Consider the following 20,509-nt stretch of genomic DNA (forward strand, 5'->3'; position numbering starts at 1 on the left):
GGCAAAGACAATCACTTTGGACCCCTCACATCCAGCACACTCTGTTCGAACTGTTGCCATCTGGTCGACGCTACAGAGCCCTGAGCACCAGAACGACCAGACATAGGAATAGTTTCTTCCCTCAGGCAATCCATCTGATGAACACTTGACATACACGGAACACACAACACTATTCTTACACATTATTTACTTAAAACACATACTTATTTATATTTCAACTTGCACATTTTTCCACTGTACATACAACTGAATATATCATATATGTGTTTGTGTCTTATCAATGTCATCCTGTTACACTGTGGATCTTCTGTCACTAAAACAAATTCCTTGTATGTGAAAACATACCTGGCAATAAAGATCTTTCTGATTCTGATTCTGAATTCAAACTCCAGGCTGTAAAAATACAAAATATGGAAAAGGTCAAAGGTGCCAATACTTATGCATAAGCTGCTTTGAGACTGAGATCATGATAGAAAAAGATCTTTTCAAGCTAGTTTTACATTCATTTTCTTTATGTTATGGATTGATAAATAAACAATAAATCCTCCAGTACAGTAGATGGCGCTGTAAGCGGTGGTCATTCAGTAATGCGAGACAAAAACAGCAGGAAAGAATCGGGAGCCTGCTTTGGTAAGGATTTCTTATACGTATAAAATCAGAATTTCTGGAATTGTTTTTTGTATAAATGTACAGAGACGGCTATGAAGGCGACGTGTTAAACTGAACACACGGGTGTTTGGTGAGCAATGATGCTCAGTAAAGATATGACATCCAGCTAGCACGTCCGCTGTTTACACATAATGTGCGCACATATACGAGGTTTTACGGTAAACACAACCATCAAGCGCTTGGTGTATTTAGTATTTATTGTAAATTTTATGTATATATGTGTGCACTGTGCTTTTCGGGAATATTTCGTTTATTTAAATATTTAGTTCATGTAATTAATTTATTTTTTTTTGTATTGTATAAATATATAAAACAAATCGACATTTTACTGACATTTTTAAGCCTTTCGTTGTTACCGTAAAACCGTGTATATATGCGCACATTATTTCTAACGGCAATGTAATGATATTATTTTATATTAAATGGCTAAAAAAAACTTCTGTTTGGATTCATTCACGCATTTAGGCTTTATTACAGTCTTCTATTTAATGTTTTAGATTTCGGTCGTTTTAACAACTAATGCTGTATAACTACAGCTTTATTAGCTAGCTAGTTAGCTGATTAGCAAATGTTTACATTTAATATCCTTCCTGCTTTATTCCTCTTTTTCTTCACGTCGCTTATTCAAAGGATTTGAACTGCGAGCTGAGTTTGTTTTTTAGTTTTAAAGATGGTGAACGTGTTAAAAGGAGTTCTTGTGGAATGGTAAGTGCTTTCTTTCAGTTGTTTATTTGTGTAGAAATTGTGAAGTAATATGGATTTGTTTACATTATTAGTTTCTTGTTTTAAACCACAGCGATCCTGCGATGAAGCAGTTCCTTCTGTACCTGGATGAAACCTCGGCTCTGGGGAAGAAGTTCATCATTCAGGACCTGGATGATACACATGTTTTTATTTTGGCTGAAGTTGTGCACATACTGCAGGAGAAAGTCGGGGAGCTCATGGACCAGAACTCTTTCCCCATCACGCAGAAATAAACTCACACACTCCACATTGCTCCTCTCCAACTTGGGCTGAAATGGTCCTGCTAAAATCCTGATTTGTCACAAACACCTCCTGAAGACGCTTGCAAAGATACTTTTATTTTGTGTGTGAAACGTCCAGCTATAACACCTTAATGCATGTTTACCTTTATGCAAATTGTCTGTCTATAAATTTGTTTATTCATATTTAATTAAATCCAAAAGAGATCAGATGCTCGCCTTTGACATGGTCGGTGTTGCCGTATTCTGTACTTTTGTGTTTGGCTTATGATAAAGATCTGAGAAATAAATTGGAATATAAACAATAAGATTCTGACTTGTCTATTTCGGATGTGATATTTATACAAGACACGCTGTTGACTTGTTAATTTAGCATTAGTGGTGAATCCAACCCTATAAGTATTGTTAGAACTCCAATCTAATATCTTATGACTAGTGGCTCTTCTCTAATGAATTATTACAGCAACCCTGTAATGTACTAAAGCTGAGAGTTTTAATTAGTGCCTTTGTTTAGCTGTGTTTGAAGTAAAATCATTAAACAGGGTTGCCAGGTTTCAGTATAATGTCCAGCTCAAAATCCACAAAACAGACCTGCAACTAGCTTAAAAAATGGGGAATTTTCACACATTTTAGAAGTACAGACTTTATTCACTCCTTAATCCTGCTTTTTCTCTCCCAATTTTCACAATACTCTTAGGAACGGTTCTGTGTATCATAGAAGTCTGCACTTATGCTTTGAATTAGATTAAATTCTGATTATTTGTAATAAAATAGGATATTGGCTTTGATAAACACTTTATTGTTCCTCATACAGAGGAAAATGAAACAAGGGCTCTACATTCAGCCTTATTTTTTTAAGAGTGTGGGTGACAGATATATCTGTATATTTCCCCAATTTTGACATATATATATATATATATATATATACATACATTACCAAATGTATTTCTCAGTTCAGTGTGCTATAGTCCACATTTCCTGGGGGTAATGAATTAAGGAGTACCAGCTGTTCCTCTCCTTATTGTGGTGGAAGTGATTCTGTCATCGTTCATACTTTTAATATGGCTGGGAACTGGGAATGTGGACATAGTGTACCTTTAAAGAGGTTTATAAATGGACAGTAACTGTCTGTGTGCGTGTTTGTGTGTGTTTGTGTGTGGGTGAGTGTGCGTGTTTGTGTGTGTGGGTGCGTGTGCGTGTTTGTGTGTGAGTGTGTATGTGTGTGTGTTTGTATGTGTGCTTGTGTGTGTTTCTGTGTGTGTTTGTGTGTGTTTGTGTGTGTGTGTGTTTGTATGTTTGTGTGTGTTTGTGAGTGTGTGAGAGTATGTTTGTGTGTGTTTGTATGTTTGTGTGTGTGTTTGTGAGAGTGTTTGTGTGTGCGTGTGAGAGAGAGAGAGAGAGAGAGAGAGAGAGAGAGAGAGAGAAAACGCGCTATGGCGCCCCCTATAGGTGATGTACTATTTAGGGACACTCCTTAGTGCAGGACCGCGCGGTTTGGGACGTGTAGCTGCACCTTTGTTGAGCAGCAGCGGCGGCGTGCAACATTACGCACACACACGCACACAAAGCGTCTTCTCCTCAGGTTGAGCATCAGTGAGGTCAGTCTGCCACGCTGTCTCCTCACACGGACACTCACACAGCCAAAAGATGAAGAAGCGCTGCCTGGACGTGGCCAAGCTCCGGAAGATGAAGAAGCTCAGGTTGACGGAGAAGATTTCCGAAAGGTGGGTTCCAGCTGCTGCAGCTCCGAACGGCTTTGTTCAGTTCATCTTGTTATTGTTGTGCTTCATATTTCGCCAACCATGTCACCACCTTCTCAGACACAAACACGAGACATTCAAAGCAGGATCCTGCACTTAAGCAACAGCAACAACAACACCACCACATCATCATCATCATCATCATCATCATCATCATCATCATCAGGCCTGATCAGTTACCTCACTGTTGAGCAAATCAATAACTAATAGACTAATTAAGACCTGAACTCCTTGCAGCACGCATTGCTTTTGTCTACCAGGATGACCTGTATTATATTATATTATATTATATTATATTATATTATATTATATTATATTATATTATCAGGCTGTCGATAAGCTGAATATATAAATAACTGGATGTTGTTTATGATACACACTGCAGTGATAATGTTTACAGGCTACATGTAATGGTTACATTATATATAAAAATAAATAAATGTAATATGATAGCCTTATACAATATAAAATAATAATAAAAAATAAAAAATATATATTATTTTATAAGATAATAAAAAATGCGAGTTACATAATAAGTTAACATTTTTACAATAAATATAATTTGATATTCTTACAATTTTTTAAAAACAGGATCAGCCTGTGCTTTGTTTTGTTTTTCTCAAAAATGTGTTTTTTTTATTCATTTTTTAACGTTATATATATATATATATATATTTTTTTTTTAAAGCAGCGTTTTACTTATTTTCCTGAAGCAGACCTCGCAATAATCCTTTCGTCTGTTTCTCAGATTATTTATTTATTTTCGCAAATCGTTTATCTAATCGTCACAAACAGGTGATTTGTGTGCCAGATTTTTTCCAACTACGCGCGCGCGCGTGTGTGTGTGTGGTTGTGTGTGTTCTCTGTGTCTTCTTTCTGCCGTTCCTTAAATAGCCGCGTCAAAAAACACTTCAGGTGATGAGATCAGAGGTTGCCATGGTAACCGAACACAAAAGGATGCTGAACAAAGGAAGTGAATACAAAAGAAGCGCCAATGCCGCGCCATAACGCCTTCATTACAGCCGTATGCACGTCTAAATCTTCGTTTATCGTCTCCTATTGATCATCAGGAGGGTTTTTATTTATTTATTTATTTTATTTTTAAATTTTTTTTTTACACCGACACAAAGCAAAGCCAGAGCGCAGGAATCCGTGCAGTGTTTACGTTTGTGGTAAACAGTTGAACACACTCAGGAAGAAAAACACAACACACACTGCACTCATCTCTTCTGATCAGTTGTGTCTTCTCGTCCAGCTAAAAGTGCAGGGCAAAATAAATGACACGGAAATCAATCAACAATAAAAAAAAGAGAGAAACGAGCATAAAAAAGACAAGCTAAGTGTGTTAGAGTCGATTATTAAATAAAAGGCTGAAATTTTGATGCATAAAAATAATCTTTAAGGATATATATATATAATACATTACATCTATACATCTATATATCTACATACATATAATAAATAATAAACAATTTAAATGTATTAATATGAAACAAACCTTCTATTTACATATATTATAACATTTATATTTGTAATTTGTGTCCATAATGTGTATATTTACAAAATAATAAAGCAGAACTTAATTTAAAAAACAAAAAAACAAAAAAAAAACAGAAAAGCAGGACTAATCTTATCTAATATACATCAAATCAAATTTTATTTGTCACATACACATACATACAGAGTCCGACATGCAGTGAAATGCTTTTTGCATCTGTCTGCGTATGGTTTTTAATGATTGTCCTTAAAGTGTCCATGTGTAGTATGGTGTGTATAAAGTATATAAAGTGGTACTGTGCTGTGCAAGTCCAGAGTTAAAGTGTCAGTCCAGAGTTAAAGTGTCATAGTGCAAAAAAGGTCTGCAGAAAAACAGTGAAGATGGAGGGAGAGGTCCAGTACTAGATCCAGATCCTGGGTGTCTCCTGGGTGTTCCCATTTAAGAAACTAGAGAATTGTCCCCTTTTTGTTCTTTTTCTCATAGACTATTAACTCTGCTTTGTTTGATGAATGACGTCTCCCAAATGAAAAGCTCTACATTTGTTTATTCCGTGTCTTATTATTTCCTTGCTTGGTTCTAGTGCGTACTCGTTCCTGAAGTTCATGACAGTGTGGATCGTGGTGCTTTTGGCAGACTTCATTCTCGAGTTCAGACTGGAGTACTTGTGGCCTTGCTGGCTCTTCCTCGGCACCGTTTACACCACGTTCCACTGCCATGGCCTGGTACGCACGTTTTATTATTTTTCTATACCAGCAGCTCTGACAGATCGTTTCCATAGCAACAGCTCATTCACAAGGACTTTATACTATACGATAAACTGATTATAAACTGTGTTATTTACTAAAGAATAATGTGTGTAATCACTGATAGGGTGATAAGATTTTTTTTGTCAAGAGATGTTTATTTATTGTATTTATTGTAACATTTTAAGTTTTGTGATATCTTTAGGCTAAAGGATTTTACACTTTGTGGTTTCTTTATAACGAGCACATGTCAAACTGCAACTTATGCCTAACTAACATTGAATGTAACTATAAACGGATAAAAAGTACTCATATTGAGACAGCGCCATTTGATTTGTTGTCTTTCTGCTTGTCTTTTTTTAGGCCATCTGTATGGTGTTTGTGTGCGCTGCCTTCACTCTGGATATATTCTGTTTAATTTTTGTACCACTCCACTGGCTGTTTTTCGCAGCCAGCACATACGTGTTACTGAACTACATATGGCACACAGGTAAGAAGGAGACACGTTTTCACTAAACCCGTAACTCTGTAGTAGAGAGCAGAGCGAAGACGTAGTGTTGGATTTCTAAACACATTTCTGTCTGGTTTCTTTTTTAGAGAAAGGCATCTGCCTGTCAACTGTGACTTTATGGCTTCTTCTGGTATACACAGAGACCTCACTCAGGCTGAGAGACCTCAAGAATCCGTACGCTAACCTCTCTCACCTCTTTGCTGCACACTGGTACGTGGTACAGTGCTGCACACTGAGCTTTGTTCATTCTAAAGACTACTTCATGGTTTCCTGTGAACAACGTAGATAATTATTTGTATTTTCCTGGAACTAGGTTTAACACCATCAGTAATGTTTATTAGAAAAATAAACAAAACAGAACTTACAATGGTGCTAAGAAATGAGAAGCGAGAGGCTGATGCTGATTTCTGTCTAGAACAGTCTGTAGATTCATGCAGTCATGTAACGTGATTAGACAGACTGACACCTACTGGATCTTGATCTGATCTCCATTTGCTCACACAATTACAATCGAACAAGCTCGACTATTCACTCCATCATAAAACAATTGCACAAAATTCCCTTTGATGTTCAACTTAAGTTCGACAGACTGAACACACAACATCCAAATTACACCAAAGTACTGAGCAGTTTTCATATTTGACTGAAAGAATTGCAGATTTTATTTCTACTGCTTGGTATTTGGAGGAAAATGTTAGGAATACAGCTTACTCTCTATCTTTAAGAACAGCATGTGTGTGTTATGGTTTTCCTCACATCGCTCTTATTAGGCCGTCGATGTGTAATGTAATGTAACACGAATGTAATAATAACTGTTATTATATTAACATCATTCTTTCATCACACAGCATTGGATATCCACTGGTGTACATGGGTTTTGATGCAACATGCTACTTCTCTGGCATCTTGAAACTTCGCACACAAAAAGCAGTTCAGAGCGAGAACGACTTGCATGTGCATCTCCTTCAACATCCACTACCTCCGTACACACAGCTCTACCCAAAGCTGGGTGTGGAAGGCAAGCCAATCGTCCAGTTTATTTTTATTTATTTACTGTCCATCGAGCCATCAAACAGACCTTTTATCATATTTTATTCCTCATCCAGAATCCAAATGGCGGACCAAACCAGGGCCCATGCAATACCCATGTCCAAGCGATGCCATCCTATCAGAGGACAAGCAGGAGCATGAGGACTGTCTCCAACTCCACAGGCTGCACGGGAGGACAGAGAGAGACACAGGGGACAGCAAGATACGGGAACCGAATCCTCAGCCTCCAGGATCTAAGCATCATGGGGCCGAAACGCGCTCAAGTCCAGCACAGCTTTCCGACATTCACGAACAAATACCTCACGAGGAGCAAAGTGGGAAAGCTCTGAGAGTCTCTAGAGGTCCGCAGGCTAAAGTGCAGAGGAGCTCGGTCAACATCATAGCCAGCAAAGCGGAGAAGAAACTCAAGAACCCATCAAAAACCATCAACTCCAACGCAGGAGATGCAGGAGAACGGAGCACAAATATCCAGGGGCTTCACAATCCTCATGCTGAGCAAATGGCTAAGTAATTCACTCAGATATTTCAATATATTTATGCCACACAATTTGCTGGTTCATCATCTCTGTGTAACCTAGTGGTTTAGGTGTTGGACTACTGAATGAAAGGTTGTGATTTTGAATCCCAGATCCACCAAGTTGCCGCTGCTGGGCTCCTAAGCAAGGCCCTTAACACTCAGTTGTATAAATTTAAATAAAAATGTAAGTAACTCTGGATAAGGGTGTCTGCTAAATGCCGTAAATGTAAATGGAGAAAATCTTAGCAATTGAAGTGTCAGAAAATGACAAGAACAATATTTTTTTAAATTGTAAAACCCAAATTTATGGTGAAATTCATTCATTTTGTTATATTTAATACCAACAAACCAAAAGTTTATTCTTCTTTATTATAACCGAAAATTTTTGTTTTGTTCCGATCACCTGCTTTTTTTTGGGTTCTTGTCCTGACCCCGCCCCTGATCCCGCCCCTGCCCTGTCATTGGTGTGTTTCCTGAGACTGTTCACCTGTTCCGTGTTTAAATCTCGCATCATCTGTTTATTTGAACCCTGGTGTTTATGTCTGTTGTTCTGACTTCATGTATTAACTCTGAGCCTCGTTTTCTGAAAAATCGCACGCTCCTGAGAGAATATCAGAGTCTGATTTTTTTGGTAATTTCCGCGATCTCAAAATCACCAAATACTGGACAAGCCCTTTTTTCAATAATATAATTAGATATTTTTTTCTTCAACAGCATGTCTTTTTTATTTTAAAGTGTTTTATTTATATTATACCAAAACAATGACACTTTCCATTAATTAAGACTGTTATATGTTTATTGCTTAATGTTGTGGAAGGTTAATGTTTAGCATCTGTTAGAAGTACGTATGGAAGTTAACCAAAGTTTTTATATTGCCGGTATATAACGTTCTATTAATAAATCTACAATACAGCATTGTCTCTTGTTCAGAGGAAATGATCTGTGTGTAATATTTTATCCGGTGTAATATTGCTTAATTATTAGTGGGGAAATTTAGGGAAATTAATAATTTAGGGGGGAGGTCGTGGCCTAAAGGTTAGAGAGTTTGACTCCTAACCCTAAGGTTGTGGGTTCGAGTCTCGGGCCGGCAATACCACGACTGAGGTGCCCTTGAGCAAGGCACCAAACCCCCCCAACTGCTCCCAGGGCGCCGCAGCATAAATGGCTGTCCACTGCTCCGGGGGTGTGTGTTCACGGTGTGTGTGTTTTCACTGCTGTGTGTGTGCACTTTGGATGGGTTAAATGCAGAGAATGAGTTCTGAGTATGGGTCACCGTACTTAGCTGTATGTCACGTCACTTTATTATTAATTTTAATAATTTGGACACAATTACACTTACAAAAACGGTTTCCTTGGGTCATCTGCCTAAATCACGCCTTTGACTAACATCGATGGATTTTTTTTCTTTTTTGTATCTTTAAACCTTAAACATAACTGCATCCTTGCTGCCATTCTGTTATCAAACCTCAATACTGACATTATCTAAGAGTTTTCACCTCGTTCTCAGTGTGCAGTAAATGAGAGCATGGTGTATGTCTACAGGCTGGAGCAGGAGATGAGGAAGCTGAAGGTGGAGCTGCAGACCAGCAGACAGAACGAGCAGGAGTTACGCAGTCACGTCTGTAACCTCACCAACAGCGAGAACAGCCTGCGGCCCGAAGTCTCGCTGCTCAGACACGCCAACGAACTCCTGCACAACAAGTGAGGGCTTTCTTCCAAAATCTCAGTGTTTAAATCAGACGCCGAAGTGCAAACGACCTCGAGTCAGAAGTCTGGTTCCCGTAAAGTCGTCGCAAAGAAACCTGAAAATTAAATCATTGCGTTTACTTGTCTTATAACACGACGTTACACAGAAGTCCTTGTGTAATTGTTGCTATAGAAACGCTGTCAAAGAAGATAATCAGCACCTTGATCTAATTATAATTATATTAGTTTTATATGATAAAGTGTCCTCTGATAGTACTGCTTCACTTCCACATGGAACTGTGCATATATAATATAAACATATATTTAATATATATAACGTACCAATATTTAAAGATGCTATAACATAAGTGATAACACTGACCAGTTGCTCCACAGGTGATTTACAACATTACGTGTAACAATAAATAGATAAAAAATAATTAATGAAAAGTAAGATTTGCAAGCTGAAGTGTAAACTCCGCCTCATCAAACCTTGTCATTGATTTTTTTTTCATGACAGAACAACGTGGAGTGTTTTATTCTTTACTTACCTACTTAATTACACACACAAACTTCTACTATTTAGTAAAAAATTTGTTCTTTTTTTTCCAGGCTTCAGTATCTGAGTAAGTCCAGGCAGAAAGACAAGCAGAGTTGTGCCGTGTTGGAGAAGAAAGCAAGAATGGAGACCGAGAGCAGATTAGCCGTGGAAAAGCAACTCGTAGAAGTTCGGTCCCAGAAATTTGACGAGGCAGCTTTTTTACTTCGTAATGCATCGAACAGGTATGGAGTTAATGTGTGACATGTACAGCCAGCTTCAGGAACAGGAGATGTTTTGTACTGATGAGAGGTTTCAGACTCCTCACACTGCAATTCTGTGCTGCCTTGTAGACCAACAAATGTTGCAAGGGTGCCAATATTTATGTCAAGTCTTAGAATTAATTTACTCCATCTAAAGGTTACAGGTCTTTCATATTTTCAGTTTGAGGTAAACCCAATTTGCTATAAAGACATTTTAAAATCAGCTTTTCCCACTCGTTTTATTTAAGGGTGCCAATAATTTTGGAGCTGATTGTACATATCCATGTACAGTCTGATTTATTATCCTGCGATGATGCTGCTGCTTGCTCAATTGTACACCCGTGATTCTATTACCTTTCCCCTTTCTTTATGTCTTTCTTGCAAATGAGTTATGAGCTTTTTATGTTTTCTCCTGTCCACTAGGCAGGATCACAGTGAGACGCAGCTGTTAAGGAAAAGAGCTAGAGATCTAGACACAGAGTACAAACAGCTACAGCTGGACTATCAGGAGAAAGACAATCGAGTGCTAGCGCTAGAAAATGAAGCAGAGGTAACGTTTATGTTTCACTAACATTTTTGGACGACGCTTCTCGTGACGTTCCGTCTGTGGTCGACGTCGTTGTGTTTGACGCCTGTGAAAATCGGTGGTCATGCTTGTTTTTATTGCTTGATTTGTTCATGTTTATGGTGTCTGTGATTTTTTTTTTGGTGGTGTTCGTGGTCGTGGCACATGATTGAGCTGAGTGCAAAAGTTTGATTCGGAGAAACACAAATCTAAACTATTCGGTGGATGATTCTGCTTCGGTTCCGCCGATTACGTTCCCCCGGCGTCATCTTATGATCGGATTACTGTGATTTTCCAAGTGTTCTCCATGTGCTTCTTCTTTGTGTTCCCAAGTTTTCTTCCCACAAGCCTAAGCATGAGTAAGTGTGGAAGTGTCAGGCTGGACATCTCAATGTGGGAGGTGGCAGCTCAGTGGTTAAGGTGTTAGACAAATTGTCAGAAGGTTGTGAGTTCAAATCCCAGGCCCTACCACTGTTGGGCCCTCGAGCAAGGCCCTTAAAGCCTCGGTTGTATAAAATAGGATAAATGTAAATTTCTCTGGATACAAGCGTCTACCAAATGCTGTAAATGCAATCCCATCTTAGGTCCAGTGTATCCTGGGATAAAATGTCTCCTGAGCGTGAATGAATTAATGAATTTTACTCACTTTTCTTTTTTTCTTTCTTTCTTTTTTTTATTTTTTTTATTAATATCTCACCACATAATCTGCACTTATTCTCAAACTTGTGATGTAACTGAACACACTAATTGTCTTGCTGCTGTAAATTATATATTACTCCTTGAGTCTTGTGTCCAAATACAAACTATTGCACTCAGTACAGCATAAAGCATGTCTTTCAAGACCATTTTTGTTCTGTGGATCAGTTGTTTTTGCCTTGAAACAGTCACAAAAAAGCTGAAATGAATTTATAATGAATTCACTATGAAATGAATCTTCAGTATACACAAATGTACAGAATTTTTCTTTACCATTTAACAAGGAAAAGCAACCGAGGTCCTTGTGGCATCTGATTGGTTAGAAGTGCGCCCTGTTTTCTGATTGTCTGTTTTCACAACCCACAGTATTTAATTAAAGGTAGCGTCTCCGTTGTTTGAAAGCCAATGTTGACCTTTGAAATCACCAAAACAAACACGCCCCTAACCCAAATGGGTCCCACCCCTGTATTGATAGCTCCGCCCACACATACATACGTAACCCAGGCAACTCATTCATTCATTCATCTTCTACCGCTTATCTGAACTAACTCAGGTCACGGGGAGCCTGTGCCTATCTCAGGCGTCATCGGGCATCAAGGCAGGATACACCCTGGTTGGAGTGCCAACCCATCGCAGGGCACACACACACGGGGAGAACATGCAAACTCCACACACACACAAGGTGGAGGCGGGAATCGAACCCCGAACCTGGAGGTGTGAGGCGAACGTGCTAACCACTAAGCCACCGTGCCCCCCCACCCAGGCAACTAATGGAAAGAAATGTGTCTTTATCATAGCTGAAGGGAAGAACAATACGATTGCAGATAAACAAACAAGCAAAAATGACACACAAGCATAATCATGCAAAGGACGGCATATATTAGTTCTGTGAAACAAAGCAAAACCAACGTTACTCACCTATCGAGGAGGAAAAAGCGACCTCGCCGTCTTAAGTAAAGTTGGCCGCTTATTCACAGATTGGAGTTTCCTGAGTCAATAACTCCTGAGCTAAACGCTGTTACTAGCAAAACGTGGTTGGAGCTGCCTCTCTACATTACTACGATAGAAAAGAGGTGTTATTTGTGTAGTAACAGCGTTTAGCTCAGGAGTTATTGACTCGGGAAACTCCAATCTGTGAAAATGCGGCCAACTTCCCGCTCCTTCAGTTCTCTGCCCATATTGACAAGACACGGCCCTTTCTGCTCATTGGGTACACGTTAGTTTTGTATTTGTTTTGTTTGTCCCCCCGACTCATTGTCCCCCCGCATTTCTCAAACATCGCAGACCCCACCTTTAAAGCTGAAGCTACTAAAAACTTTTTATTAAAAAAAAAATCTGCTTATACAAAAGCAATAAACTTTTCACACTGTTAAAGAATTTCCTTTATAACTCATGAAACAATTTAGTTCCTGTTCTCACTTATGTTACAGCAGCTATAGACAGTTGTTTTATCACAAGACTCCTTTTTCCCTCTCTCTCTTTCTCTGGAAGAAGAGAAATAATGCTTGATGTGTTACTAAACACTCTTCTACAGTACTGTAAATTCTACAGTAATTTATGTCTATAAATTTTTCTCTAAAAGTTAGCATCCCCTAGTTTTTTTATAGTAATATTTGAATAATTTCCACTGTATTAATGTGCTTAAAAAATGTAAAAAAAAAAAAAAAAAAAAAAAGATGGTACCAATGTCATGTTCTGGGTAATTTTTTAAATTGAGTTCATTTATTCAAATGTATTTTAATGGCATAAAATGTGGGTTAATGTATAAAAACATAAGGGTCAGATTAAGTTTACAGTGATGGAGAAATTTTAGGGAAAGCATAAAAACACAACAATCAAGAAATAATAAGAAGAAATGCTTTCAAACTGCCAGAGTAATTTAAAAAAAAACTGAACTTGGCAGTTACCTGTGGTAATTAATACATTAAATATTGACGAGTGCAACCGTCCTCGCATGTCGTTAGTATGATTATTTTGTATGTTTGAATGTGTGTGTGTGAGAATGTGTGTGTGTGTGTGTGTGTGTGTGTGTGTGTGTGTGTGTGTGTGTGTGTGTGTGTGTGTGTGTGTGATTAAATATTTTCATCCTGAATGTGAATCAGTAAATGTTAAACATACTAACACCTGATTGCTCATCCGGCATCTCACTGTACACAAGAATCCCTTCAATTCAATCTTCCTCCTTTCTTTTTCTCTTTCCTTCGATCCTCCTCTTTTTTCCCTCCTTCTATTCAATCCCTCCCCTTTCACCTGACTTCCTTTGCCTTTTCTCTTCTCTTCCCTTCAATCCTCTTTTTTCTCTCCCTCTCTTCAATCCTTCTCTTTTTACCCCTTTATTTTTCCCTGTTTTTCCTTCCTTCTCTTGCATTTCCTTCAACCTTCAATTTAATTTCTCACCCCTTCTCTTCCATTTAATCGTCCGTCTATTCGAACTTCTTCCTTTTTATCCTCTTCCCTTCCTGTCAATCCTCCTCTTTCCCATCCTCCTCTTATCTCTTACGTTCACTATATTCTTCTTTCTCTTCACTCCTACTCTCTTTATGTGATTAGTTGAATTTGCTAAACCTATGACAGACAGATGTACGTCAGTCTCAGCTTATGCAGGTACAGAAGTGAAATTTCAGGATGAGTTTTCAGGCAGCTCTCAACTAAAATCAACCCCATCTATATTGATTCTCCTTATGCTGATGTACACATCTCATTCCTGGTGTCTTCCTGCTTGTTTTCAGTGCCTGCAGAAGCTCAGGTGTTCGGAGCAGGAAGCCGACGCGTTGCTCTCTGCTCTCTCCTCTCTGCAGGATAAAGCTCAGCATTTAGAGTACAACCTGAGCGCAGAGACGCGTCTCAAACTGGACCTGTTCTCAGCGCTGGGAGATGCTCGCAGACAGCTGGAGATATCGCAGGGTTGGTGAACATCTCACAAAACCTGAACCTTGTAAAAAATACCAATATATCTCTCCGTAACTATGTTAAAGTTAAAGTCTGGGTTCGATGAATTTTTAAAACAGACGGTTTGATTCTTCACAATAAAAGGATCTTTAGTTTCCATCAAATAATGAACCTTGATTACTGTAGAACTGGCTTAATGGTTTCCATCAGGAACCACTAGGAACAACACAGTCCATTAAAGTACCATTACAACCAACCAAAGACACGTTAAGATCCATACAGGAAGATGTAGCTCTTTGTTCTGAAGACGTCAGAAAATCTTTCCAGGAAAAATTTGTTTTATCTCTTAAGACTGTTACGAACATCTCCTTATTCCAAACTTCACCATATCGACAATTACACACATTTTTAAAAACGCATATATATGGAGCACCTGCGACAGAGCGGTTACTATAGAAACTACCAATCAGAATGGAGTATTCAGTACAGCTGCTGTTCTCACTAACCATATAAATGCATATTAAAAATTATCAGTAAAATTGGTAACAAATTGGCATTGAAATGTTCATAATGGTTGAGCACCATTTTGTGTACGTGGGTTTTAAGGGAACGCTTTAAGGAAGGTTAATAGTTCTTCCACTAACTACTGCTTTCATCAAAACATAGCAGATTTAATCATCTCTCCATCATCACAGCCACTCATTTTGCCTGTATTTGTTCTTCTGCAGTTAAACTCCTGAAGCAGGACCAGGAGATCAAAGAGATGAAGCAGAAGATCGCCGAGGTCATGGCTGTGTCTCCAGGCGTGTCCTACGTGGCTCCGCGCTCCACTGTTCCACAGTACCTCAAGTTTCTCAACTCGGAGCGCTACGTCCTGAACCCGCGAGGTCTCATGTACCAGTGTCTGAGGAAATAATCAAATAACCACAGTGAAGGACACAAATGGGAGTTTTTTCCTTTTGAAAAGGCTTTGGATCAAATTTCTCCTGAGGATCCGAATAAAGGGATAAACACAAATGTTGAAATTTCCCTGATCGGACCGAGAGCCGGCGAGTTTACGGCACCGAGCCACAGGTTCTCGAGGACACAAAGCTGATTGTACGTCTGATTTGTGGTGCTACAAAAGTAAATAAAGCAACACAGGTGAATTCTTTTCAATCTTGAACTCAAGTTGTTAAATTCTTTCAAAGGAGAATGGAGTTGGTGACTATTTTCATAAAAAGAAAAAAAAATGAAATCAGGCTCAATGGCTCATGTTGCGCCTCAGTTACAATATTCAAACAATAAAAAGCCAATACCTAATGTCAGTAATGTGAATATAAAGTGCTTTGTAAGGTTTTGTATTCCTTTTTACATTATACGCGTTGTAAAGGAATTTGACTTCTTCTCGATTTGTACGTTTTCACGTCTTTGGACCTGTCGATGAGGTGTTTTTTATGAGATATTTATTTTTCTGCCTTGATGTACTAGCTCACCACCACCACCACCACCCCTTACCCCTGAAATACGAGATACAGAATTGATGGTCTTGGTCTGCATGCTGATTTCTGAGTAAGAAAATAATACTCAGTTTTGATGTTTAATTGTGCATTTGTGCAAGGGCTAATGTTTTCTTCCAAGATCCTTTGGAACAAGTAATAAAAAAATACCTTTTTTCGAAGACTCCTTAATTAACTGACCCTACATTTCTTCTTTTCCTGCTTTCAGAGGATACACTTCTGAAAGGCAATGAGTGAAATGAATGTTTATTGTCCTCGGGTCCATTAAAGGAATTAAAGGAAGGCTGAACACAACTTTCTGTAAAAAATGTCAACTAAAAAAACAAATTGCATATCAGACGTCTCAGATTGTACACAGGCAAGAGATTAAGACTGCTAGTCTTATAAAATAACACACAAAAACATAATAGTAAAGTTGAGCAACAATTTGTTTCAGCACCGATATGATTCGAATCAGGTGTAATTCAATTTGACTCATTTCAGCTGCAATACAATTCGAGTCAGGTTCAATCGAATATGATTCAAATCAGGTCTGATTCAATAGGATTCATTTTTGCACAAATGTGATTCAAACAAGATCTGAATTAATAAGATTAATTTCCCCATTTATATGATTTAAATCCAATTCAATCCGTTAAGATTCATTTCAGCACCAATGTGATTCATACCAGCGATAATGTGATTCAAATCAGCTGCAATATGATTCGAGTCAGGTTCAATCAAATATGATTTAAATCAGGTCTGATTCACTAGGATACATTTCTACACCACTAAGATTCGTTTCACCATCGATATGATTTGAATCAGGTTCAATCCAATGATTAATTCATTTCAGCAGCAATATGATTCGAGTCAGGTCGGAACCAATGCGATTCATTTCAGCAGCATTATATAATTCATGTCGGCTCCAGTCAAATCAAATCAGGTCTAATTCAATAGGATTCATTTCTGCACCAATGTGATTCGAACAAGGTCTGAACCAATAAGATTCACTTCACCATACACACGATTCAAATCACAGCCAACCCATCACGCTTTGTATCGGCGCTAACGTGATTCTAATCAGGTCTGATCCATCGTGATTCAGTTGACAGATTCAGTTGAGTGCTCCGAATCAAGTCTGATCCAATACAGTTCATGTCAGTTAAACTGTTTGGTTTGTAAAGATTTTCACATTCTATGTAAGATGACAAGCTGTTGTGTTTATTTAATAAATAAATAAGAATCTGGAGAGAGAACAGATGTTTACGGCTTCTGTAAGTAACTCATACGTTTTATATATAGCAGTGTTTAATGCGGTGCACTAGAAACTGTAACATGCACGTAAACATTTCCTTTGACTTTGTACAGTTTGTAAACCGGTATACACCCTTTTTTAGAATCTTTAGAATGACTCACACAGAAGAGACAGAAACTTGAATGTCATCTTTATAATCAAGAAATGGTGCAACTTTTTTGTCTGGGAAAAGATACAGAAAGAGAACCGGGTTGTAAAAGCAGTTAACAGCTACTTACTGTTTGTTTTTTTTCTGGAGTGGAGGTAAAATGATAACCGATGATTACTCCGAGAAAGAAAGAAGCTCAAAACTGGACGACAACGTTATTATTTGCTTTGTTCAGATTTCTGGCCAGTGTGTATAGCACTAAAAGGTGTGATGTGCTTCTGAACAAATGTGTCCCTTTAATTATGGATGTTTTTGTAATAGTTTCTTTTACTGGAAGATGGCTCTAACTGTCAGCTGAACAAAAACTCCTTTTACTCTGTGATTAACGCCTTGAAGCCTCACCTGATCGACTGACCGGCCGATCAAAGTTTACTAGTCTGAATTTGATAATACTAACAGACAAGAGCAGCTCTTATCCTTGCTAACATTTCAATTGCAAATGTTGTTCAGAAGTCCAACACAAACAACCCAAGTGTCTTAATATACAGTGTGTGTGTGTGTGTGTGTGTGTGTGTGTGTGTGTGTGTGTATATATATATATATATGTGTGTGTGTGTGTGTGTGTGTGTGTGTGTGTGTGTGTGTGTGTGTCAGTCAGTGGGGGTGCTTTACAAGTGTGCAAACCAGCAGCAAGCCAAACATCTACTTTACCTACGTATACCTTCTTTACCCAAACAACAACCACAGAGAAACATTCTAAACCATTACGTCTTCGTTAACGTTCCCTACCAACCTTCCGCTACTTAATAAAAAGAAAAAAAAGAAAAACACTGTAAAGCTTCAGGAGGTGCAAAAAAGCAAGTTCTGCACCGACGTGTCAGCGAAAGGTAGCTCGAATGATCTATTGTTCCATGCACGCATGTCAAAAAAGCATGTAACTAGCAACGTGTCAGTGACCGGAAACGTCTCGAAACGCCTGCCGTTTTAAACTGGAATCAACTCTTCGTCTGTAGAAGGCACATTTTAAAATCATAATTTGTATATCAATGGAAACGTGTGTGTGTGTGTGTGTGTGTATGCATGGGGGCATAAAAACAAAAACAAAAACAAAAAAAACTTTCAAATCCCTTGGGTGCCCTTTCCTCACACACGCAAACACACCTCATTGGTAATAATAAACAGCAAATGAAAATTTCATACATTCACAAACAGTTGCTAAACGCAGAAAGTCTTAATTCCTTATGCAAAGAACGTAAATGATAAATAACCTGCTGACGTTCGACCCTCCCCTGTATTTAAAAAAAGACAAAACAAAAAGAAAACAATTCCCTCTCCCTTTCACAGTATTGGCTTAAGTGAAATTTTGTATTGAACCACAGTTAATTCTTTATAATTACAGTAAAGATGCGCTAATTAAGATTTTTCCTTTAAAGCGCCTACAGCCGCGTATTAACGCGCATATAAAGCGCTTGTAACAGAATAAACACCTAATCGTACCTTTGGGATACATCTGCCACAGGGTTACAAAAAAAATAAAGAATTAAAAAAATAACTAGCACGAATAGGAGATGCTTAGTGACAGCTTTATGATGCTTTCATTTCACTTCGTTTCATTTTCTGACCTTTTTCAATAGATATAAAGTTAAAGAAAAAAAAACAAACAATCATTGCAACTTTACCAGCTGGAACAACCACCAACAGGTCAGATTGGCGTATCGTGAGAACTTGACAACTGTCTCCTTCTCATGTGAGACAGAATCATTTGTGCACACGTCATGTGCTTCTCTCTAAAATCACCGCAAAAGGCTTGTTATAACAATAAACCAGCAAAAAAAACAAAAACAAACCCTGAACCATGACCCATACCACAGAGATACTGTATGTAATAATAAAAGTAAAAAACAAAATAAAAGGAACAGATTGTAATACTGACATGAACTTATGTTTCTCAGAGAAGCGTGTGGCGGCTACACAGAGAGAAATAAATGTACACGAACGTCAGGCAACGATTTCTGCCACCTACAGCGGCGTAAAGAACAACATAAATGCAGGAATCGTTGTGTGAGCGCCGGTCGAGGTCTCCAAATCCGTTTCTTTATTTTTCTGCGAAACCCCCCGGCTTCCACCCGGTCCGTCGTTCGAACAAGCGCTGGAGTCTTGTCCCGTGTGTGAGGATGAGGAGCAGCGGCGAACAGAGGCACACGTCTCCACTCTCTGCTACGAGGAAACGGTAACAGGATTCAGAGAGCCGTTACGGCTGTAGAACTTCGTGAAGGCCTCCTCCAGCACGGTGGCCAGACGCAGCTGGTCGCCCTGAGCAACACAGACAAAGGTGAAGTAGATACAAAGAGTAAGATGGAGGTGTGATGATTGTCAATCATCAACATCATAATGTACGATAAATTGCATAACCGGAAACCAGCTGCACAAAATCCCTGCACTTCACTGAACTCTCCTTTAACAACAATCATGAAAACAAACATTCTGCGGTTGTCCCTAAAAGTGCAGGAAGCTTTCAGATCAGGTGGAAATTATCGACCATTAAATAAAATAAACAAGAAAAAGAAAAGAAATGCTCCTTTAACTCCAAATTTGTGCAGAAACAAGGGAAGACTACCACATGTATGTGCAGTGTTTATATTTTATATTAATATTACCTAATAAGCACTTAGTGTAGTAGACTTTTGTTATGTTTATTCCTTTTGGCACCCTTCATGCTCTCTCTCTGTTCTGAACCTGATTTCTGTCATCCTGCCTTTGGTATTGAAAATAAAAGCTGTAAACATCCCTGTAGCCTCCTGTCCTGACTCGTACCTTCCACCTCTATGATCTGGTCCTCTATAATCCTCGCGCTCCCCCTCGGGGTTTGCCTTTTAATCATACTAGTATTTTATTTTTAGATCAATCGACATAAGGCACACATATTAGTGGATGTTCGCACAAATGACTTGTATGTTTAAAAAATTTGACGCCTTACACTTCCACTTTCAGAGAAGGGAAGTTTGTCTTTTCTTAAAAGGAAAAAAAAAAAGTCACCAGTCTTCGTGGTGATCCGGTCCGTGACAAAAACGCTAAGCAAAAGACTGAAGGGATGGATGAGAAGGTGAACTGTAACTAATACACTAAAATAAAAGAGGGTGAGTGGGAGAGCCGGGCAGATGGTGTGGCATCAGCTTTCGTGTGTGGGAGCCAAGCTGGACAGATCACTACACTCAGCCAGTTAACCAGGATTATTTCATTACCGATAATTCTCTGAT

General features: G+C 38.6%; 3 protein-coding genes across 4 annotated transcripts in view; 2 read left to right on the forward strand and 1 right to left on the reverse strand.

The window, feature by feature from the left end:
• Positions 1 to 571: 571 nt before the first annotated feature.
• gtf2h5 (general transcription factor IIH, polypeptide 5) lies at positions 572 to 1,960 on the forward strand. Its single transcript, XM_060864949.1, has 3 exons — positions 572 to 630; positions 1,300 to 1,374; positions 1,466 to 1,960. The coding sequence occupies exons 2-3, from the start codon at positions 1,340 to 1,342 to the stop codon at positions 1,644 to 1,646; spliced, it is 216 nt and encodes a 71-aa protein (XP_060720932.1). The 5' UTR covers positions 572 to 630; positions 1,300 to 1,339; the 3' UTR covers positions 1,647 to 1,960.
• Positions 1,961 to 2,914: 954 nt separating this feature from the next.
• si:dkey-12h9.6 (macoilin) lies at positions 2,915 to 15,986 on the forward strand. Its single transcript, XM_060866131.1, has 11 exons — positions 2,915 to 3,376; positions 5,491 to 5,632; positions 6,017 to 6,143; positions 6,251 to 6,374; positions 7,013 to 7,182; positions 7,271 to 7,721; positions 9,274 to 9,432; positions 10,030 to 10,200; positions 10,642 to 10,768; positions 14,209 to 14,383; positions 15,097 to 15,986. The coding sequence occupies exons 1-11, from the start codon at positions 3,300 to 3,302 to the stop codon at positions 15,282 to 15,284; spliced, it is 1,911 nt and encodes a 636-aa protein (XP_060722114.1). The 5' UTR covers positions 2,915 to 3,299; the 3' UTR covers positions 15,285 to 15,986.
• A 1,296-nt stretch (positions 15,987 to 17,282) lies between these two features.
• Positions 17,283 to 20,509, reverse strand: part of nrbp1 (nuclear receptor binding protein 1) — an 18,663-nt gene continuing 15,436 nt past the window's right edge. For both annotated transcript variants that reach the window (XM_060866132.1, XM_060866134.1), the window contains exon 19: positions 17,283 to 19,565. In XM_060866132.1, coding sequence (XP_060722115.1) covers positions 19,470 to 19,565 — 96 coding nt within the window. In that variant the 3' untranslated portion in view covers positions 17,283 to 19,469. The remainder of the gene's footprint in view (positions 19,566 to 20,509) is intronic.

Source organism: Tachysurus vachellii, chromosome 3, assembly GCF_030014155.1.
Source record: "Tachysurus vachellii isolate PV-2020 chromosome 3, HZAU_Pvac_v1, whole genome shotgun sequence".
Lineage (NCBI taxonomy): Eukaryota > Metazoa > Chordata > Actinopteri > Siluriformes > Bagridae > Tachysurus > Tachysurus vachellii.